This window comes from Eupeodes corollae, chromosome 2 (assembly GCF_945859685.1).
Source record: "Eupeodes corollae chromosome 2, idEupCoro1.1, whole genome shotgun sequence".
NCBI classification, from domain to species: Eukaryota; Metazoa; Arthropoda; class Insecta; order Diptera; family Syrphidae; genus Eupeodes; species Eupeodes corollae.
Genome location: NC_079148.1, coordinates 2,054,201 through 2,074,113, shown reverse-complemented (window position 1 = coordinate 2,074,113; position 19,913 = coordinate 2,054,201). Strand labels below are relative to the sequence as shown.

The following is a 19,913-nucleotide window of genomic DNA, read 5'->3' as shown; positions in this document are numbered from 1 at the left end:
GGAACTCATAAGGAAACAACATTTTATGAGAGACGCACGATCTCCATTCCTTTTTTACAATAAAAAAAATTAGGCTTTTTGATTATCTAAATTCATGATGCATTTTTTTGTTCAAAAAAATTGTGACAGTTTTTCAAGTCTATACTAAAATATTCGAAAAATTCATAAGTTGTTAGATTTCAAATGTCTCACACAGATCTTAAATAAAGACTGAACCACTTATGCTAAAACTTTTCTTGACAGAAAAACGCAAAATGATTTATATAAGATATTTTGTTTAGCTCTTTTGGTCTTTTTGTTTTTGGAATGCAAATAAAAAACTTATTTCATTCTTTCCCAACGTTTTGTTAGGGGGTTACTTTATTTAATATTTTACATTAAATAACATTAATTCTATTATTTTTACTCCCATTCCTGCATCCTTCCAACGACGGGAATGACACAAAATTGAAAATAAATTAACAAAAAGAATATGAAATAAATAATAAACATAAACAAGAAAAACTATCAAATTAAACAGAATTGACACTTACATATATCACAGAATGTTCGCAGTTACTTTTTTGAAATGATTTTAAAAAAACGTCGTCTAAAGAAGGCAACCATATCAAGTTTTTAAAAATACGTGTATAAAATAATGTTTAAATCAAGGTTCGGAGTCGGAATCAGCACTAAAAATGTTCTCCAAAACGTAACATATTTTTGAAAACAACTATAACGATAAATTAAAAATATCTCATAACTCATGAGAACTTCCAAAAACTAAGCAAGATATACTAATCTAGGAAAGAATAATTTGTACTTGACAAAACCATCTAACAGGTTATTGTTAAGGGATATGTTGTATTCCAACGTAGCCTTAAAAACACCGCTTTTAGTTATATTTAGCATTTTTACTTAAGACAAATAGAAATTTTATGGCAAGTTTTGCATTCGTAAAAAATGTCTTAGTCGAGATTTTAATAAAACATGATATTACGATGGTATAGAAGTCGAAAAAGTGGGTCCCGCGATTCCGTCTGCTGTGCCCTGTCTGTCTGTCCACACTCCTACAGCCTAACCCATTGGGTCGATTGCGTTAAAACTTGGAATTCAAGGTTTTGAGCAGATTCGCGTTTGGTGACGATCAAAACTGACAGTGTACAATTTGTTTGATCAAAAAACGAACATTTGAATTTTCTCTAAAATTTTATTTTTTACCTAGGCTTCAGTAAGAAAAACATATTTTTGTATTTGTAAGGTACCACTCTAAGAATTGTTATTTTATTTATTAATTTTTTCAACAAACTATTAAACGATTTCAATAATTTTTTTCCGAACAAGTCCTTATACTTTTGTAACAATATTTGATTATCAAAAGTGTAATTTTTTTTGTTTGGATTTTTACGAGTAAAATATTATTGATTTTTTTTTTCAAAATTCTATATCTCAAAAACGGTTTAATTTTTGTTAACGAAATTCAAATGTAGAGCGTATATTTGTAATCACGAAACAACTGCATACCATAAATATTTCTAAAACAAAATGAAAAAGTTTATTAATACAAAATTAATTTAAAAAAAACGCTCTAACGATTTTCGAAAAAAAAAAAATTGAAAATCAAGGGTTTTTGATTTATAAAATGTCATTTAAATTTTTAAAGACAAACTTATTTTCCAGGTACAATTTTGAATCTTAAATTAGTTTTTTTTATTATTTTAGTTGTATCAAATGTAACCCCCTCCCATCTAACCAGATCAAATCCTTTACATGATCCATGATTTTTCTGTCTATCAAGAAGTATTATCTTGGTACTTTCGTATATATGACTTTACAATATTATTCTTTAAGAATAAGGTTATTTTACACACATTTTACTTGCCTTCGTCTATATAAAAGAATAAATACTTAGTACAAGTTAAAGAAGCGGTCCAGAAAGAGTATATGTATTTTCTATTAGAATCACTTGTCCAACGTATACACATTATACCTATATAGGTATTACGTACAACCTCTACAACTATTGCTAAATTTTCACTTCATAACTAAAGTCCAAAACGCACCAAAGCCTGATTGTAAACAACACATGAACAGCAATTTGTTGTCCCTGTTCGTATGCTTGTTTTTTTTTTTAACTTTAACGAAACAAATAAGCTGAACGTAATACCTTTATGTTTGCGCTGAAAACTAGTAGGAAAGAAGGAATTTGATTGGATTATAGTAAGTACCTTTTATTTACCAATCTTTCTACATTTAAACATGTCTTTATCTATCTATCTGCATAAAGCTGACCACGCCAATGAACTATTCTTTATCCGTTTTAGATACCTGCCTAACTACACAACCGCTTTAAAATTTAAACATACACGTTCTTCCTCTTTTTTATCTTCAGATAATTTACTTTCCATCCTGGTTCTTCTAATAAGAAATTAAAATAAAGCTATCCAAAGGAAAAAGCTTTGTGCGAACTAGTTAAATACACTAACAATTGTTTTCGTAAAGTATGCTTACGAGTATTTTTCATTTCTGGGATGAGTTGTGTCTGGGATAAAACTAGCTTACCGACAAAAAAAGGTGTGTATTCGATAAGTTCATTCAAATACACAAACCATTTTCCTTAACATAATATTTTCTGAGTATTTCATATTTTTATTATAACAAAAGGTTAAGTTTTTTCAACAAATTATAAATTAATATTCAATAAAATGTTTTTCGCATAGTCTACGGAAAATTATCTTTGTTTTGACACCTTATTTGGCAAAATTAGTTCCGTATGAGAGCCGAAAAAGGAAGAAATGCTAACGAAATAATATATATATGATGATGATTCGTCTAGACTACATTTCTTTTCAATCACAACATGACAATTAATTTAAATAAAAGCGGTCTTACGATTTTCAAATAAAAAATTGAAAAATGAACGTTTTTTTGATCAAATCGCATTTATATCTTTGAAGACAAACTTACTTTACAGATATATTTTTAAATCCTATATAGGTACTTTTTTAAACAGTCCCTAAAGGAGCAAGTTCGTGCGATTCAATCGTGCATTTTATTTAATGTTCAATTCGATTGCTAGAGAAGTTTATACTTAAAAAAGTAATGTTCTTATTTATTGGTCAGAAAAATATATGTCAAATAATTGACCAGTGTTATAAATTTTTGATATTAAATCAAATTAAGTCGTACCAAAAATACTATCAAATTGGTTTAACAATTCCAAAATAAAAATAAGAGTGGTGGGGAAGTACCTTCCATTTAAGATTCTCCAAGAGGATTCGGAGAGTGCGATGAGGCGTTATTTATTTAAAAAAAAACACCTTTTCTTTGTCCGGCAATCAAGATTTTGCATGTGTTTTATTGTCTCTCGAACTGCACGATCTTTTGAATCTCTTACTCTTCTTTGAATCAAAGCTGCACAAAATTGCAGTCTTTTAACGGACTAAAAAATCAATATCAGTACATTTCTTAAAGTTGAAACAGACAAGTAGATCTTCCCGCATTGTGCTCTTTTTCGGGTACAAAATTAGAAATAACTACCCAAGAAAAAATGGTCTTGGTGAAAAAGAACTGCTTATAATGTGCACTAATTAATATTGACAGACGTCTTAATCATGATTAAAAGTTATACTATAAATAAATTAGGACTACTTACTACTACTACTTATGGTTGCGCTATAATCCTACCTGAACTAAGCTTATACAACAAACTTCTCCAACTAGCTCGGGTACAAGCTAAATGACTCCTATTGCGCACTTCAAGTTGGGTGTGGTCACTTTCCACCTGATCCTTGGTCCAACTATTAAATTTTATTCCATGATATGGCAACTCTTATTGCCATTCAAATTAAAAATGTTTGAAATAGAACAAGAAATAATATGAATATTTCTGGAAGACAGCTTTTTGAACAAACATGACTTTCGTTACAGATATCCTAGGGATCAAATAATTTTCAAAGCAGTATTTAATTAATTGTATTCTTTTCAGAAACATGAAAATAGAAACAACTTTGCAAGTATCTCGTTTTATTTATATGACATTGCGTAGCAAACAAAATTCTAAAAAGTCCATAGTCATTGTGTCTCTCAAAAAAACAAAAACACCCTGTAAAATACTTTAAACGAATAATGGTGAAATTACTTCCTGTATCATTATACTCCAAAAATTTAATTTACTACACCAAACACACGTCTAGATAAGTACTTAGCACTGATTAAGCTGCATACAATCAAGTTTCATTCAAGAACCTTATTACTATTGAGTATTAGCTGTTAAAATAAAGCAATGCAAAATTTTGATAACGTTATGATGATAAAATCGATTTTTTTTACGTCCAGCTTATCAGATCTTAAAACGAAGATTTAAAAGAATTGTTGTTTTTCTCTATTAATTGTTTGATACTTGAGTTTTTCATCAGCCCAAAAATTGTATAAAAAGGCTTGAAACTTAAAGAAGCTTGGCTATTTCACTTCACTTTCGGGAGCATTCAGCAGAGCCATGATCACAAGAAAAATGTTCTTTTCATTATTCGTTATTATAAGTTCAGTAATAAGCGGAATTAATTCGTTGTCGCTTGTGAATAATGTTTCTGTTTCGAGTGATGTATTTAGTCAAGTGTTTGTTGAAGAAATCCGAAATAATCCGAACAAAGTTTACACTTCCGGTCCTGATTTCGGCCAACATAATTCGGAAAAATGTCTCTCCAGTTTACGTAAAATAGTTAAAGAAAGTTCTAGCCTTCAAGTTGCTCGATGTAAGTGTGATTTTCTAAATTTTCAAATGTATCAATTTACAAGAAAAATCCTTCGAAAACAGAAAGTGACTGATATTTAAAAATAATTTGAAATAAAATAAATTTTGAAAAGTGGATATCTTTAAACTGTATCCATTAGCAGTAGACCCTAACTCTCTTGCCACAAAATAAAGTTTAATACTAAATGAACTTTGAAAAATTAACTAAAAGCTCTAATACTTTCACCAGAAGAGTTTGATATTTAAGAGTTTAAGAAACGATAAGGTAACCACATAGAGTCAGAGTGATACCTTATCTTAACTTAAAACTCAGTTGAATTTCTTTTTAATCTCTTTTAGTAATCGGATAAAGTTGCAATAAGTGGTGAAATTCTATGTTCCTGTTTGGAGTGAAGTTAGTGGAAGTTTATTTCTCGTTTTGAAATAAAATAATGACTTTTAATTTTAGACGTTTAAATTGTGAATTGTGATGAAATTGATCCTACATTGCTAAGAGTGGGAACATTTAGCTTACAAAAAATTCTGATTTTCAATTCTCCAAAAAAGACGTTACTTTGAATTGACGAACTGTGCACACAATTCTATGTATTTTCCCAAAAGGATCAATTTGTCCCTATAGAATATTTGAAGATTTCTAAATGGTATCGGTATGAATTTGAGCTTACTTTTGACTTGAAAAAAGTTTTTGAGAGTGTTGAAGTCAAAAGTCCTTCTTTATATTTCACTTATAGCGTGAACGTCAATTTTTAGTTGATAGTTGATAAATATCAAAACTTAACATTTTACGAGTATCAACCAATTGATAACATTTTTCATAATTGAGAACTATTCAAATGGTTGCGAATAACAAGAAAATGTATAATTATCGTATCAATAAATTACCTTTATATGGCCAAATTTAAAAATTCATCAACTATCAATTGATAATTTACACTCGCAACACGGGCGATAACTTATTGTTAATATTTTCAAGGGTTTAAAGACTTCAAAAAAGGTCTTTCCTGTAAAATAAAGTGGGGAGTATGAAATGAATTGCAATAATAACTATAATCTCGGGACTTCTAGACATGGGGAGTAATATGTATGTTTTCCACATTTATAAAGCTTGAAGGAATGATGAAAAAGCTGCAATTGCTAGGAAGGATACTTTTAAGATCATAGTGACTTAAGTTTTTACTCAATTGACAATGAGGAACTATCTTTCTTACAGTGTTTGATGCATGGGGTAGTATACCAGCAGGTGTATTGACTGGAAATATGTATGATCTTGGCAATTATGATCAATGTGTTAAATCTTCTATATCTTTCACTGCTTCTGCTGCTGATGTTATAAGTTACCAATATTGCTTTGTCAAATTACCTCTTGAGGATCCTACTCTTGCGATAAATATCGCAATCTGCATTCCAAACACCTGTAGTCCAGATTTAATAACATCAATCTTCAAGGAATCGACTAAGGCAACTCTGGGCCCAGCTTTTTCCAATATATCAATTGAACTTTGTTCAGACGGAAAAGTTGGACCACTTACAGCTACAAATATCGCTGGAATGTAAGTATAAAAATTGATTTAATATATAAGAGAGAAGTTGTGCTTAAGTTAGAATTTAATTTTCAGATCTGTTTTTGTTGTCCTGACAGTTTTAGTACTTTTAAGTTCAGCTTACGACATCTACGTGAGCTATAATCAAGGTAAGTCAATTTCTTTCCATCTCAAAATTTGCAATCCCATAAAACATTAAAATCATTCCATACTGCAAGTCTGCAAATATAAAACTTGGACATTCCCCACGCTTGATAAGATAGAGTGATCAATGTACAACTTACCACATATTTTTAAATGAAAACCCGGCATAATCTATTACGTCTTTGTCTTATCACTTCCTGGTAGATTAAGTGAAAAAAGAGTTATAATTAACTCGTAGTTCGTTTATCTCTTAGAATCAAATAAACAAACAATACGTAAAAAAGTTTTTTGAACTTTAGTAAGTTCTGCTTTTTGATAACGTATATTCCTATCAATATTTTATCGCTATATCGTTTATAACATGTGTCGTACGCGATATCTTCTTAAATGGTAGCAAAAACGCCAGAAAATTCATAATGTCTGCTAAATTAACTAATTTGAGTAACACTAAACTTCTCTCTCTTCTATTGTTGGCAACAACACTATGGAAGTTGAAAGAAACTCATTGTGACATAACCGAGGAAAGACTAACAATACCTCGCAAATTGTGTCTAAGAAGAATTTTTCTTGATGACTTCTTTTTTTTTCCATTTGCTCGAAGAACCTAAGCTACTAAAAGGTTTCTTTCGTAAGACTTGCATTAACCATTACACATAAGTTTCACTACATTTGATAAACTTGACTCCATCATCAAAATTCCGAAACAATAACTTAACTTCTTAAATATAACAATTGTTTTTTTTTTAACTCAAAACTAATTTTCAATTTTCCAGAAAAGCCAAACCCTGTCCTCATAGCCTTTTCAATGCTCACAAACGGAAAGAGACTATTTGCAATCAACACGAAGCGATCTCCAAACAATATTGACTGTCTCACTGGAATTCGGGTTATAGCAACCCTTTGGATTATTATGCATCACACTTTCATTCACGCCTCCACTGCTGCCGTCATAAACTCATTCGACATAAGAGCTGTAAGGATCTTCCATAAATTGATTGAAAAAAAATTTCCTCAGAGACTAAAAATTGTTTCTATCTTTTAAGTGGACCGTCAGTTTGGAGTACATGCCGATTTACAATGGAAGCATGACAGTGGATTCATTCTTCTTCATGGGTGGTCTGCTGGTAGCTTGGATTGGATTCAAGGAATTGGATAAAACGTTAGTGAGACTGTCAAAATGAAATTCAAAAATACTAACTAATAACCTTTCTTTGACAGAAATGGAAAAATCAACTTCATAATGAACATTGTCCATCGTTATATCCGTTTGACGCCTATTCTGGCAGCTGGTCTGATCTTAGCTTATAGTGTGAATAGCATAATTTACACGGGACCACTCAAGGAAACTTTCGTGGAAATGCGTAAATGTAACAGCCACAATTGGTGGCCAATTCTACTTTATGTTCAAAACTATGTTCGGGATCCAAATTTGATATATGACGCGTGTTATGCAGAAGCTTGGTATTTGGCTATCGACTTTCAGCTATATGCTCTTTCTCCGCTGATTTTGCTAGCAATGTGGAAATGGGGAAAAAAATTTGTGCCAGTTTTAGTGGCATTAGGATTAGCATCGATTGGATGGGTTATGGGAATATATATTTCGGAACAATATACTGGTCTTGCATTGGGGTAAGCAAGTGATAAGGATGTCATTTTTATTCGTTCATTAATTTTCAAATTATGTTTTTACAGGGCTAATCCACATGAATGGGAGACAATCTATACACAAACTCACACTAGATTCGCACCTTGGCTCATTGGTTTTGGTTTTGGATATTTTATGCACAAAAATCGTCAATCACAGTTCAACATTTCCAAAGTAAGTTGTACCATAAGTCTATAGCAACTTTCAGTGATCAATAATCTGGTAGATGGATACTTTGCAATTCTATGTTTTTCCACTATTGATCTGCTAAGTTGATTTCAATCTTAAAGCAAACGTATTTAAAGTTATTAGTTCCAATACTCTTATTTAAAAAGTGGTTAATTAGTATTAGCAATTTCGAATTTACTATGCAATGTTTTCTATATTTTAGCTTAAATTTCCTACTAACCTTCTTTCCTTTTTTTAGATTGTGCAAATAGTTTGTTGGTTCACTAGTTTCTTCACGTTGGTAGCAATAATTATGGGACCTTATTTTTCAATACACGCCAATGGTAAGGGTACCGTTTTCGAGGCTACAATGTATGAAGGTTTGAAACGGGTATCTTGGGCACTGGCACATGCTTGGATAACATTTGCTTGTTTCTACGGATTCGGCGGTATTGTTGACGTATTTCTGTCACATCCGTTATGGCAGCCCTTAGGACGTTTATCGTATGCGATGTACATGATGCATATGCCAATATTACGAATGCATTATGGATTGGCGCGTACAGAAATATATTTTTCAACTTACACTGAGGTATGTTGGAGTATTAAAATATTGACTTTTGAAACGCGTGTAATGCGATTTTTATTTTTGCAGTTTTTGGCTTTTTGGGGTGTACTTGGGATAACAATTCTGTATTCGATTTATGTGACATTGCTCTTTGAGTCACCAATTTTAGCCCTGGAAAAGGTTATTTTCAGTCGTGATAAGCCAGTGAAAAAGGATAACGCAGTGCAGGGGCAAGCACAGCCACCACCAGTGTTTAATATTGTCATCGATTCTGAGGAAAATAATTCAAAAGTGCAGAACAAAGAAATTTGAAAGAAAAATTATACACGAAATATTTATTTAAAAAACGAAACAAAACAGTATTTAGAAATAAATTATTATTATAAGAAATATGATACTTTTTTTGTGTGGCCTCTAATGAGGGTTTAAATAATATGGTTATTTCTAAAGAATTTTCTCTAACATTTTCAAAAACAAATTTCAATTGCAATACAATTTTTTCAAAAGTCCAATTTATTTTAATGGAATAAACTTCATTCAAAAATACTGACTAATATTTGTTAAGTCGTTCCCGAAAACCATAGAAAATCAATAAAACACTATAATGGTTCACTTAGAGATAATTAGATAATGAAGAATTCAATACTCTAAGTAAAAACGTATAATAGTGAAATAACTTTCTCTTCATGATAGCCCAGTTTTTGAATTTACTACACTGTACAAATGCCTAGATAAGTTTTTGAGCACTGATTTATCTATAAACTATTAACTTTCATTCAAGAACCTTATTTCTGTTGAGTACGTTCTGTTTGATAAAAGATGATATAATTACATTGTTTTCGTCTTGCCTATCAAATTTTAAAAGAAATTTTTAAATTTGTTTTCTTGTTTCTCTATCAATTTTGGTACTTGAATCCAAGAATGTATAAAAAGGCTTGATATAATAGAAAGCTTGCCTATTTCACTTCACTCTCGGGAGCATTCAGCAAGATCACAAGAAAAATGCTCTTTTTATTATACATTATTATAAGTTCAGTAATAAGCGGACTTCATTCGCTGTCGCTTGTAAATAATGTTTCTGTTTCAAGCGATGTGTTCAGTCAAGTGTTTTTTGAAGAAATCCGAAATAATCCAAATAAAGTTTACACTTCCGGTAATGATTTCGGGCAATATAATTCAGAAAAGTGTCTCTCAAGTTTACGTGAAATAGTTAAAAACAGTTCTAGTCTTCAAGTTGCTCGATGTAAGTGTTATTTCCCCTTTTCAGAAAGTGAGACGAGTTATCTTCAAATTAAACGAAATTCCGAAAAAAAATCCTTGAAGAACTCCTGATTCTGTAAAAATAAAGTGACCAATACTCAGTAAACTTCACACAATCAGTTCTAACTTAAAAGTGTTTCCTTACCGTGTTGATCCTAACTGTCTTACCACAAAATTTAGTTTAATACTAAAATAAATCTTGGAAAAATTCCTGGAGATATATTACTCATCCTAACTTTGAATTTGGCTGAATTTCTTTTTCTCTAGTGCGAGTGGCGAATTTTCAGTTGATAGTTCATTAATATGAAAGTTTAACATTTAACCGGCCGTTTTGATAATTTGTGGATGATTGTGACAGTTGTGAATGTCAAAAAAAAGTTCAGTTTTCAATTAAAAGACTATTAATTTCCAACATGAATTATGTTCCAAAAGGTCAAATCAAATATCAATTTATAATTGACAACTGCAAGAATTGAAATAAAGACCATCCTGTTAAATAAAAAAATATAATCTCTATCAGCCCTTTGTGTTAAAAAAAATATGTTTTATATTTTGTATAGTTAATTTAAATATTGAAAACTCATAATAATACTCCAAGGACTTGGATACGTGTACTTCTTCTCATAGTAACTTAAGTTTGTGTACAATTAATAACATAAATGACTATTTTACTTACAGTATTCGATGCATGGGGTAGTATACCGTCAGGCGTATTAACCGGAAATCTGCATGATCTTGGCAATTATGATCAATGTGTTAAATCTTCTATGTCCTTCGCCGATCCTACTTATATTATAAGGCAACAATATTGCTTTGTTAAATTACCTCTCGAAAATCCTACTCTAGCAATAAGAATCGCAATATGCATTCCAAATACTTGTAGTCCAGATTTAATAGCATCAATATTCAAGGAATCGACTAGAACAACTTTAGGCCCAGCTTTTTCTAATATATCAGTTGAACTTTGTTCAGATGGAAATGTTGGACCATTGACAACAACAAATATTGCTGGAATGTAAATATAAAAATTAAATTCTTATACTCGTAAAAGTGAAATTGTACTCAACTCTAATTTAATAACTTTTCAGATCTGTTTTTGTTGTTTTGACAGCTTTAGTAATCTTAAGTTCAGCTTACGACATCTATGTGAGCTACTACCAAAGTGAGTAAAGTTAATGTTATGTTATTTCTTGCACAATTTGCATTCTTACAAAAGTTCAAAATAATTTCAAGCTACAAAAAAATAAGTAACTGGCAGAATTTCAATTTCTTCCATTTTTCAACTATAAAAACTCGTCAAAATCAAAGCTATCAAATCCAAATACCGTCTACTAATAAACTTATTTGAGATAAAAGGTCTATAGGCATTGAAATTAATAATAGAAACATATTGAAAAAATTGTTTTACGTAGTTATTGAGGATTTTTGTGTTAAAATGTCATCGGGAAAGACGAACCAATACCTAACAATTAAATCGATGAAGTTAATTCTCAGCTAAAGAAATCAAAGGACAAGATTGTGCCTGCAAGTCATCCACAGGGAGTAATAACTAATAAATTACGAGATGAGGTTTTGTAGATAAAAATTCGGAGCAACATTCAGCAAAGTAAAAATTTTGTATATATATACTAAACAAAAACCTTATTTTTGAGCTTTTAGTAACATTTCTTCAAATGAAAACAGGGACAAGTATTCTGCCTTATGAGACATAGCGATTTTATAAAAAAAAAGAAGTATCTTAAGGCATACTTTTTCGTCTTCCTATCAGTTACTCTATGAATCCTAAATAAGCTAGATTTTGTTCGTGAAACTAACATTAACATTTACACAACGATGTCACCAGCTTTGATTCACTTGACTTCTCCAGCATAGTTCCTGTATTAAAACATAATTTCTGTGCTAAAAGAGTTGATTTTAGAACGCAAAATAATATTCAATTCACTTTTGATTTTCCAGAAAAGCCAAACCCCATTCTTATTGCCTTTTCAATGCTGACAAACGGAAAAAGGCTATTTGCAATCAGCACGAAGCGATCTCAAAACAATATTGATTGTCTCACTGGAATTCGAGCTATAGCGACTTTGTGGATTATAATGCATCACACTTTTATTCACGCTATAAATGCTGCCGTCATAAACTCATTCGACCTAAAAGCTGTAAGAATTTTTAGAATCTCTTTACGATCAACTTTTTGAATTCCTTCGAAACTATAGTGCAACTTCAATTTCATTTCATTTGAATTTCATGTTTTTGAGTCATTTGATTTAAAACATTATAGTTTTTAAGCAATATTTCCATTGATTAACATTTTAATCAAATTTCTGAAAAAAAGCATGAATTTCTAAACTCTTTACAACTGTTTAAAACAGTTTTGAAGAAACTTAACAATATCGGCTTTAGACAATCAAACTTTATTCTGTCTTTTAAGTGGTACTTCAGTTTGGAGTACATGCCGGTTTACAATGGAAGCATGACAGTGGATTCGTTCATGGGTGGCCTGCTGGTAGCTTGGGTTGGATTCAAGGAATTGGATAAAACGTTAGTAAGACTGTCAAAATCAAATATAACAAATTTCTTTTCATTGACAGAAATGGAAAAATCAACTTCATAATGAACATTGTCCATCGTTATATCCGTTTGACACCTATTCTTGCAGCTGGTCTGATCTTAGCTTATAGTGTGAATAGCATAATTTACACCGGTCCACTCAAGGAAACATTTGTGACAATGCGCAACCAATGACGGCCAAAGTTGGTGGCCAATTCTTCTCTACGTTCAAAACTATGTTCGAGATCCAAACTTGCTTTATGATGCATGCTATGCCGAAGCTTGGTATTTGGCTATTGACTTTCAACTCTATGCTATTTCGCCGCTGATCTTGTTAGCAATGTGGAAATGGGGAAAGAAATTTGTGCCAGTTTTAGTGGCATTGGGTTTGGCATCGATTGGATGGGTTATTGGTGTATTTATTTTGGGACAATTTACAGGACTCACATTGGGGTACATAGTTATCAGGATATTGGTACTATTTATTTTATTTAAATTTTCAGGGCTAATGTTCATGAATGGAAGAGAGTTTACACTCAAACTCACACTAGATTCGCACCTTGGCTTATGGGTCTTGGTTTTGGATATTTTATGCACAAAAATTGTCAATCACAGTTCAAAATTTCAAAAGTAAGTTCTTCTATAAAGTATCGATCGCTTTATGAAATATAGCTTAAAATATTTCGCACTATTGGAAACATCGTGAAAAGATATAATCACTCTTGAATGTAACAAGAAAGCTTAACACCTGGAAGTATGCAAAAACATCAGCTACCTTTATTTAATTATCATATTTAAGTTTTTTACAGCCTATTAAAACAATGTTAACGACTTTTCACAAACGCAACATGCCGATACTAATACTTACTACATATCTTCTTTTTAGAATGTGCAGATCATTTGTTGGTGTGGTAGTTTATTCACGATGGTTGCTATAATTTTTGGACCATATTTCTCCCAGGCATGTAGCCTTTGGCAAAGGTACCGTTTTCGAGGCGGCCATCTATGCAGGTTTGAAACGAGTATCCTGGGCAATGGCGCATATTTGGATAACATTTGCTTGTTACTACGGATACGGAGGTATGGTTGATGTATTTCTATCACATCCGTTATGGCAGCCCTTAGGACGTTTATCCTATGCTATGTACATGATGCATATGCCAATATTACGTATGAATTTAGGACTAGCACGTACAGAGATATATTTTTCAGTTTATAATTCGGTATGATGTTGTTTAAAAAAATTACTAATACTGTCTTTATAAACTCATCTACTAAATTATATGATTTTTGTTCTTGCAGATTTTATGTTTTTGGAGTGTAGTTGGGATGACAGTGCTTTATTCAGTTTATGTGACATTGCTTTTTGAATCACCAATCTTAGCACTGGAAAAAGTTATTTTTAGCAGAAAGAAAACAGTGAAAAAGGATAACGCAGTACAGACACAAGCACAGGCACCACCAATTTTAAATGTTGTCGTCGATTCACTGGAGAATAATTCAAAAGCACCGAACAAAGAAATTTAAATGATATATGTATATTTATTTTACAAAATAACTTTATTTAAAAATATACCTACTATTATAATAAGTTTGATCTTTTTTGGTGATTACAAGAGAAGTATTCAAATAAAAAGATGACATCAATTACATTGTGAGATTAGTCAATGTTTTGAAAACAAAATTTCAACCTGAGGAATATTGAATTTTTCCAAAAGAGTGTTCTTTGTAAAAAAAATGTATACATGCTTAAATAGTTAAAAATACAAAATTGTTTTCTTTCAGGCAGAAATTCCCACTTTTTAAAATAATATTTAGATTCTTCGCAGTTAAAAGTTTCCATATAAATTCCATGCATATAAACAACACGAACTCAAGTCTATTTTTTGACGAAATTGTTTTTTTTTTTTTCAATTTATTTTGCCTTGAAATTACGGAAAATTACGAAAGCAATTTCTTTACAAGTATGTCCAATACGTATCCCACTGTAATACGCTTAACCGAGAAGTTTAAAGCTTCAAAAATACGTTTTTATCTATCATTTTGTAAAACCAATAGCACTTCTGGATAAGTAACATTGATTCTTCAACTTGTTATCAGGCTTTTGAAAACCTTACGTTCATAGCCTTTTCAAGTACTGAAGCCTTTCTGATATTTGTAGCATCAGAAAAGTGGCCAAACAGATCGAAAGAACTAGCTCAGTTGAAAAAAGGTTTAAATTTGTCTAAAATATACACTAAGGTATATAAAATTTAGGAACATAACAGTTTTATTGAACACTGAGAAATCAGAAACAAGAAACAAAATAAAAATTTAAGAATTCTCAAGAAATCATTTAAAGCCAAAATGTCTCCAGTTGCAACGTTTTTTAATCTTCGAACACTTTTTTCTATATGAAACCAATACTTGCAGTAGTAAAGTTAATAGTTACGTAAAATGTTCATACTAACGATTTGATAAAATGATATTTTGCTTCTATAATGTTTCAAAACATTCCGCTCATGTACTAACAGTACTTAAAACAATGAAGAGCTCTTAAAATATTCCGATATTTGTATTTTGGTTTGAGCATTCAGAAAGAGCGGTCATCGAAACAAAAATGTATTATTCATTGGTTTTATTTGAAATTTTATTATTTTCTAGTGAGATCTATTCATTTTCGATTGTGAATAACGTTTCTGTTTCGAGTGATGTCCTTAGTCAAGTATTTTACGATGAAATGAAAAATAATCCAAGTAAAATTTACAAATCCGGTCCTGATTTTGGGGACTATAATTCGAAAAATTGTCTCTCTAGTTTAAGAGAAATTATGAAACAATATCCCAGCCCCCAAGTTTATCGATGTAAGTGTGATTTTGAAAATATTTTAAAAACTTAAAAAAATTAATAGTGGAAACCACAACAATTCTTTTAGTCAAATGTCTTGAGTTGTGTATCGATTGATCAGTGAATTGTGATTTCTAATTTATAGTAATTCAAAATTATTGCGAGTTTAAAAATTTCATATTAACGTTAATTTTTCAAGTTTTTAAACATCATAATGGTCCAATACTCATTTTCTAACACACAGTTTTCGATTCATGGGGTAGTGTTCCATCAGGTGTATTAACCGGGAACCAATATGATCTTGGCAACTATGATCAATGTGTCAACTCTGTCTTACGAGTATTAATCAACGAAATCGATACTGATTTTATAATTCCACAATATTGTGTTGCCACATTACCTCTTAAAAGGGATCCATCAGCAGAAATTCCAGTAAATTATTGGGATCTTGGTCGTTCAATTAATGTTGGAATATGTGTTCCAAATAGTTGTAGTCCAGAATTACTTACAGCAGTTTTTAAGGAATCAACCAAAACCAGCTACGATGGAGCTCTTTCTGAAATTTCTATAGGTAATTGTTCAGATGGAGGAATTCCACAACTTACAGCTGTTCAAATCACTGGAATGTGAGTACTTTACTTAAAAAATTATATTTTTTAACAAAATTTCAAATATTTTTAGAGTATTTTTAGTGGTAATTACAGGATTGATGATTTTGAGCTCAGCTTACGAAGTCTATGTCAACCATTTTATGAGTAAGTCTCTACATTTATTTTTATTTTCAAATACAAAAATTCAGTAGCTGTGTTTTAAGCAAAGTTAAACATTTTTTTAGAACTGAATGATTATTTTAATTCAGGGTTTTTACTTAAAACATATATACTGGCAAAAAAAATGTCAACGATTTATTAAAATGTTAGAGGCATTTAAGTGAGTAACTAAAGGTAAGAAAAGACGATTGTTAAATCTCTCGATACTGTCAGACAATCAGTCAGTAATCAATACAATAGCCAAATTAATATCAATAATACATTATTGGTTCAAAAGGTTGGCAGATTTTGTCCCAAAAATCCTAAAATGTCGTATTGTAGTAGAACACACTTTGGGCAGTTTAATTGCCTAAAATTTACAAATATCGTCTGACAGTAATGCTTCCGAAAGTATTGGTTGCGTTCAATGGCAGTTAGATAGGGTATCTGTTTTTTTTTTTGAAAGTGGGCTATTCTGTCAAAAAAGAAATTTAAAGCTATCCAATAATTTTTGGTAAATAGTTAACTATCTGACAAAACAGCGGATTCAACATAGTATGGTTGATTTGCGAGGAAACTGAAAATTGATTTCTAATTTGTATATTCATTAAAAAACATTAAAAATTACTTAGTGAAGATTTAATTTTCTAATAGATTTAGTCTTCGAAACCTAAATGTTTGCTTGTTTTGTTCAATAAGACATCTAGAACTTCAGAGTTCAACACAAAATCTCACGCATCCAATTCATTCTTATAGAAAATTGTAAGTCAGCAAAATGGTAAGACATTTGGGATCAGTTTTAAACTGACAAATTTGACAATTTATCAGTACATAGCTTAAGTTAAAAAGATAATTTTTTATATTTTTAACAATTTTAAAATCTTACTTCACATCTCTTTAAAATTTCTTAAGTTAAAATCATGAAAAGTTTAATTTAAATTTTAGTAATCTGAGTTCAGAGTTTAAAGATCTAGGTTTTTTTGCTTTGTTGTGTTTTTTTTAGAACTGTTATTGTTTAGACGTGTTCAGATACACCATTTTTAATACTTAATACTTAGAAAACTGTTAACTTATGAATTTCAAAGCCCATAACAAAAGGTTATTTAAAATTTGTCGCCAATGTGTTTTTTCCACACTTGCGTAATAAAATAAATAAACTCATGCACTTGTCAATACTTCAAAATAAATTTATCAATGATAGTTGAGGCGCTTGCACTCGATTGTTTAAGTTGGATGTACAACAAATAATTTGTATTTGTTAAAGATTTTTGATCATTTCTAAAAAATATTTTAAGAACTATTGAAAACATATTTCAATGATACTGACTTTTCTTTTTGATTTGAAATGAAAATTATGAAATTGGAATGACTCAAATAATTTTGATATATTGCACAATTGAACAGCTGATTCTATTATTAAAAAAACGTATCAATTCATTTCACTAATTTCCATTTCAATTTTATACAACTCCATTGCCAGAATTCGGTCAGAAAATTTGTTTTAGTTACTTTTCAGTCATAAGGAATTTTCAATGATCACTATTACCGACCACTAATGATGTAATAATTGGTTATTATATAATATTAGCTATGACAATATTTTGTTTCGATTCTGTATTTTTGTCATTAAATTTGTTAATTAATTTTGAATTATCTTCACCTATTCACTTGATATTCCACAGAAAAACCAAAACCGATATTTTTGGCCTTCTCCATTTTGACAAATGGAAGGAGACTATTCTCAATCAACACCAAGCGATCTCGCAGCAGCATTGATTGTCTCAATGGACTTCGTGTCATATCGACTCTATGGATTGTCATGCACCATTCTTATGACAATATTTTAGGGGCTCCTGTCATAAACTATTCAGACCTTTCAGCTGTAAGATTTCCAATCAAATACAAAGTCTTAACCTTCAAAATATAGATTTTGAATATTTTCAGTGGTTCTATAGTTGGGAATTTATGCCAATTATCAATGCAAGTATGACAGTTGATACGTTCTTTTTCATGGGTGGTTTATTGGTAGCTTGGATTGGATTCAAGGAATTGGATAAGACGTAAGCCCTTTGGATTTTCTCAACTTAAACAAATTTCTGAAAATTGTGTTTCACAGAAATGGAAAAATTAACGTTTTCATGAACATCGTACATCGTTACATTCGATTAACGCCTATTCTCGCCGCTGGACTTATTTTGGCGTATTGTATAAATGGAATTATTTACACTGGTCCATTCAAAGACATATTTATGGCCAAGAATAATTGTAATGGGAGAAATTGGTGGCCAATTCTGTTGTATATTCAAAATTATTACACCGGAATGGATGGTTTCAGTTTTGATGATTGTTATGCAGAAGCTTGGTATTTGGCAATTGACTTTCAGCTCTACGCTCTATCGCCTCTGATCTTGATTCCGATGTGGAAATGGGGAAGAAAGTTTGTACCCGTTTTGGTAGTTCTGGGATTGATTTCGATTGGATGGGTTATGGCGATATATTTTTCGGATGATTACACTGCTCTTATGTTGGGGTGAGTATTTATCGACAGAAGTTAAGGAAGTTTCCGTTTTAAAAATTAATAATTCTTTCAGGGTGAATCCACATGAGTGGGAAAGAATTTACATAGCAACTCACACTAGATTTGCACCTTGGTTGATTGGCTTTGGCTTTGGGTATTTTCTGCACAAAAATCGTCAATCAGAATTCAAACTGTCAAAAGTAATTTACTTAGCTCTTTACTTACTATATCAACTATTAAAAAGATTTATTGATCTTTTTTGACATTTAGAGAGTCCAGGCAATTTGTTGGATTGTCAGTTTCTTCACCATGACAGCTATCATCTTTGGACCTTACTTTTCGCTGAACGCAAAAGGCAGAGGTACAGTTTTCGAAGCTGCAATGTATGAGAGTTTAAGACGTGTATGCTGGGCAGTAGTTCATGTTTGGTTGACATTTGCGTGTTTCTACGGATATGGGGGCATTGTTGATGCATTTCTGTCACATCCGATGTGGCAGCCATTTGCACGATTATCTTATGCAATGTATATGATGCATATGGCCATTGTTCGAATGCATTATGGAATGTCACGCACTGAGATATTTTTCTCCGTCTATAATCAGGTTTGTTCGGACAATTCTTTTTTTTAATATTTTAACTTTACTAAAATATAATTTTTCAAACTTTGTTTGCAGTTTCTCTTTTTCTGGAGTGCATTCGGAATAACATTCCTTTTTGCCACTTATTTTACATTAGCCTTTGAATCCCCAATTTTAATATTGGAGAAAATAGTTTTCAAGAGGGGAAAGCTTGTTAAGAATGGAAATGTTGAACAAGCACATCCACCAAATGCCGTCGTCATCGAGTCACCGGCAAAGGATTCATAAATGGGCGTTTGAAGCAAATTGAATTACTGTGATACAGGACATTTATTTCAATAAAAATTAGCACTCCAAAGTTGTAAAAATTTTATATTTTCGATTGGAATATGTCACGACCTGGAGGGCTAGAATTCCAAACCCCGTTTTCTTTGAAGTATCAACTCTGAAACTACCCAAATAATACAACAAATATTTGTTAAATGTTTTTATAGAAATGATCTGAATAAAATAATTCTTAGTGATCTAATATTAGAACTTAAATTCAATCCTGCAGATTTTAAAATCCCTTAGAAATAATTGATGTAGAAGAGACGAACTGAACCCGAACTAAGTTGAATAAAACTAAATTGTTCG

General features: G+C 31.0%; 4 protein-coding genes across 4 annotated transcripts; all 4 read left to right on the top strand.

Annotated features, from left to right (window-relative positions):
* Window positions 1-4,429: 4,429 nt before the first annotated feature.
* LOC129948404 (O-acyltransferase like protein-like) lies at window positions 4,430-9,249 on the top strand. Its single transcript, XM_056059401.1, has 9 exons — window positions 4,430-4,733; window positions 5,943-6,282; window positions 6,349-6,422; window positions 7,191-7,390; window positions 7,461-7,576; window positions 7,636-8,046; window positions 8,110-8,236; window positions 8,490-8,822; window positions 8,886-9,249. Exons 1-9 carry the CDS (start codon window positions 4,478-4,480, stop codon window positions 9,108-9,110), a joined length of 2,082 nt encoding a protein of 693 aa, XP_055915376.1. The 5' UTR covers window positions 4,430-4,477; the 3' UTR covers window positions 9,111-9,249.
* A 551-nt stretch (window positions 9,250-9,800) lies between these two features.
* Window positions 9,801-13,525, top strand: LOC129948405 (uncharacterized). The gene is made up of 7 exons (XM_056059402.1): window positions 9,801-10,041; window positions 10,737-11,073; window positions 11,147-11,220; window positions 12,015-12,214; window positions 12,487-12,596; window positions 12,647-13,058; window positions 13,109-13,525. The coding sequence occupies exons 1-6, from the start codon at window positions 9,801-9,803 to the stop codon at window positions 12,798-12,800; spliced, it is 1,116 nt and encodes a 371-aa protein (XP_055915377.1). The 3' UTR covers window positions 12,801-13,058; window positions 13,109-13,525.
* A 54-nt stretch (window positions 13,526-13,579) lies between these two features.
* Window positions 13,580-14,169, top strand: LOC129943982 (O-acyltransferase like protein-like). Its single transcript, XM_056053089.1, has 2 exons — window positions 13,580-13,828; window positions 13,908-14,169. Exons 1-2 carry the CDS (start codon window positions 13,640-13,642, stop codon window positions 14,130-14,132), a joined length of 414 nt encoding a protein of 137 aa, XP_055909064.1. The 5' UTR covers window positions 13,580-13,639; the 3' UTR covers window positions 14,133-14,169.
* Window positions 14,170-14,565: 396 nt separating this feature from the next.
* On the top strand, window positions 14,566-19,779 carry LOC129946582 (nose resistant to fluoxetine protein 6-like). The gene is made up of 9 exons (XM_056056828.1): window positions 14,566-15,448; window positions 15,676-16,057; window positions 16,113-16,186; window positions 17,863-18,062; window positions 18,125-18,240; window positions 18,297-18,710; window positions 18,772-18,898; window positions 18,969-19,301; window positions 19,374-19,779. The coding sequence occupies exons 1-9, from the start codon at window positions 15,205-15,207 to the stop codon at window positions 19,563-19,565; spliced, it is 2,082 nt and encodes a 693-aa protein (XP_055912803.1). The 5' UTR covers window positions 14,566-15,204; the 3' UTR covers window positions 19,566-19,779.
* The last annotated feature ends 134 nt before the right edge of the window (window positions 19,780-19,913 follow it).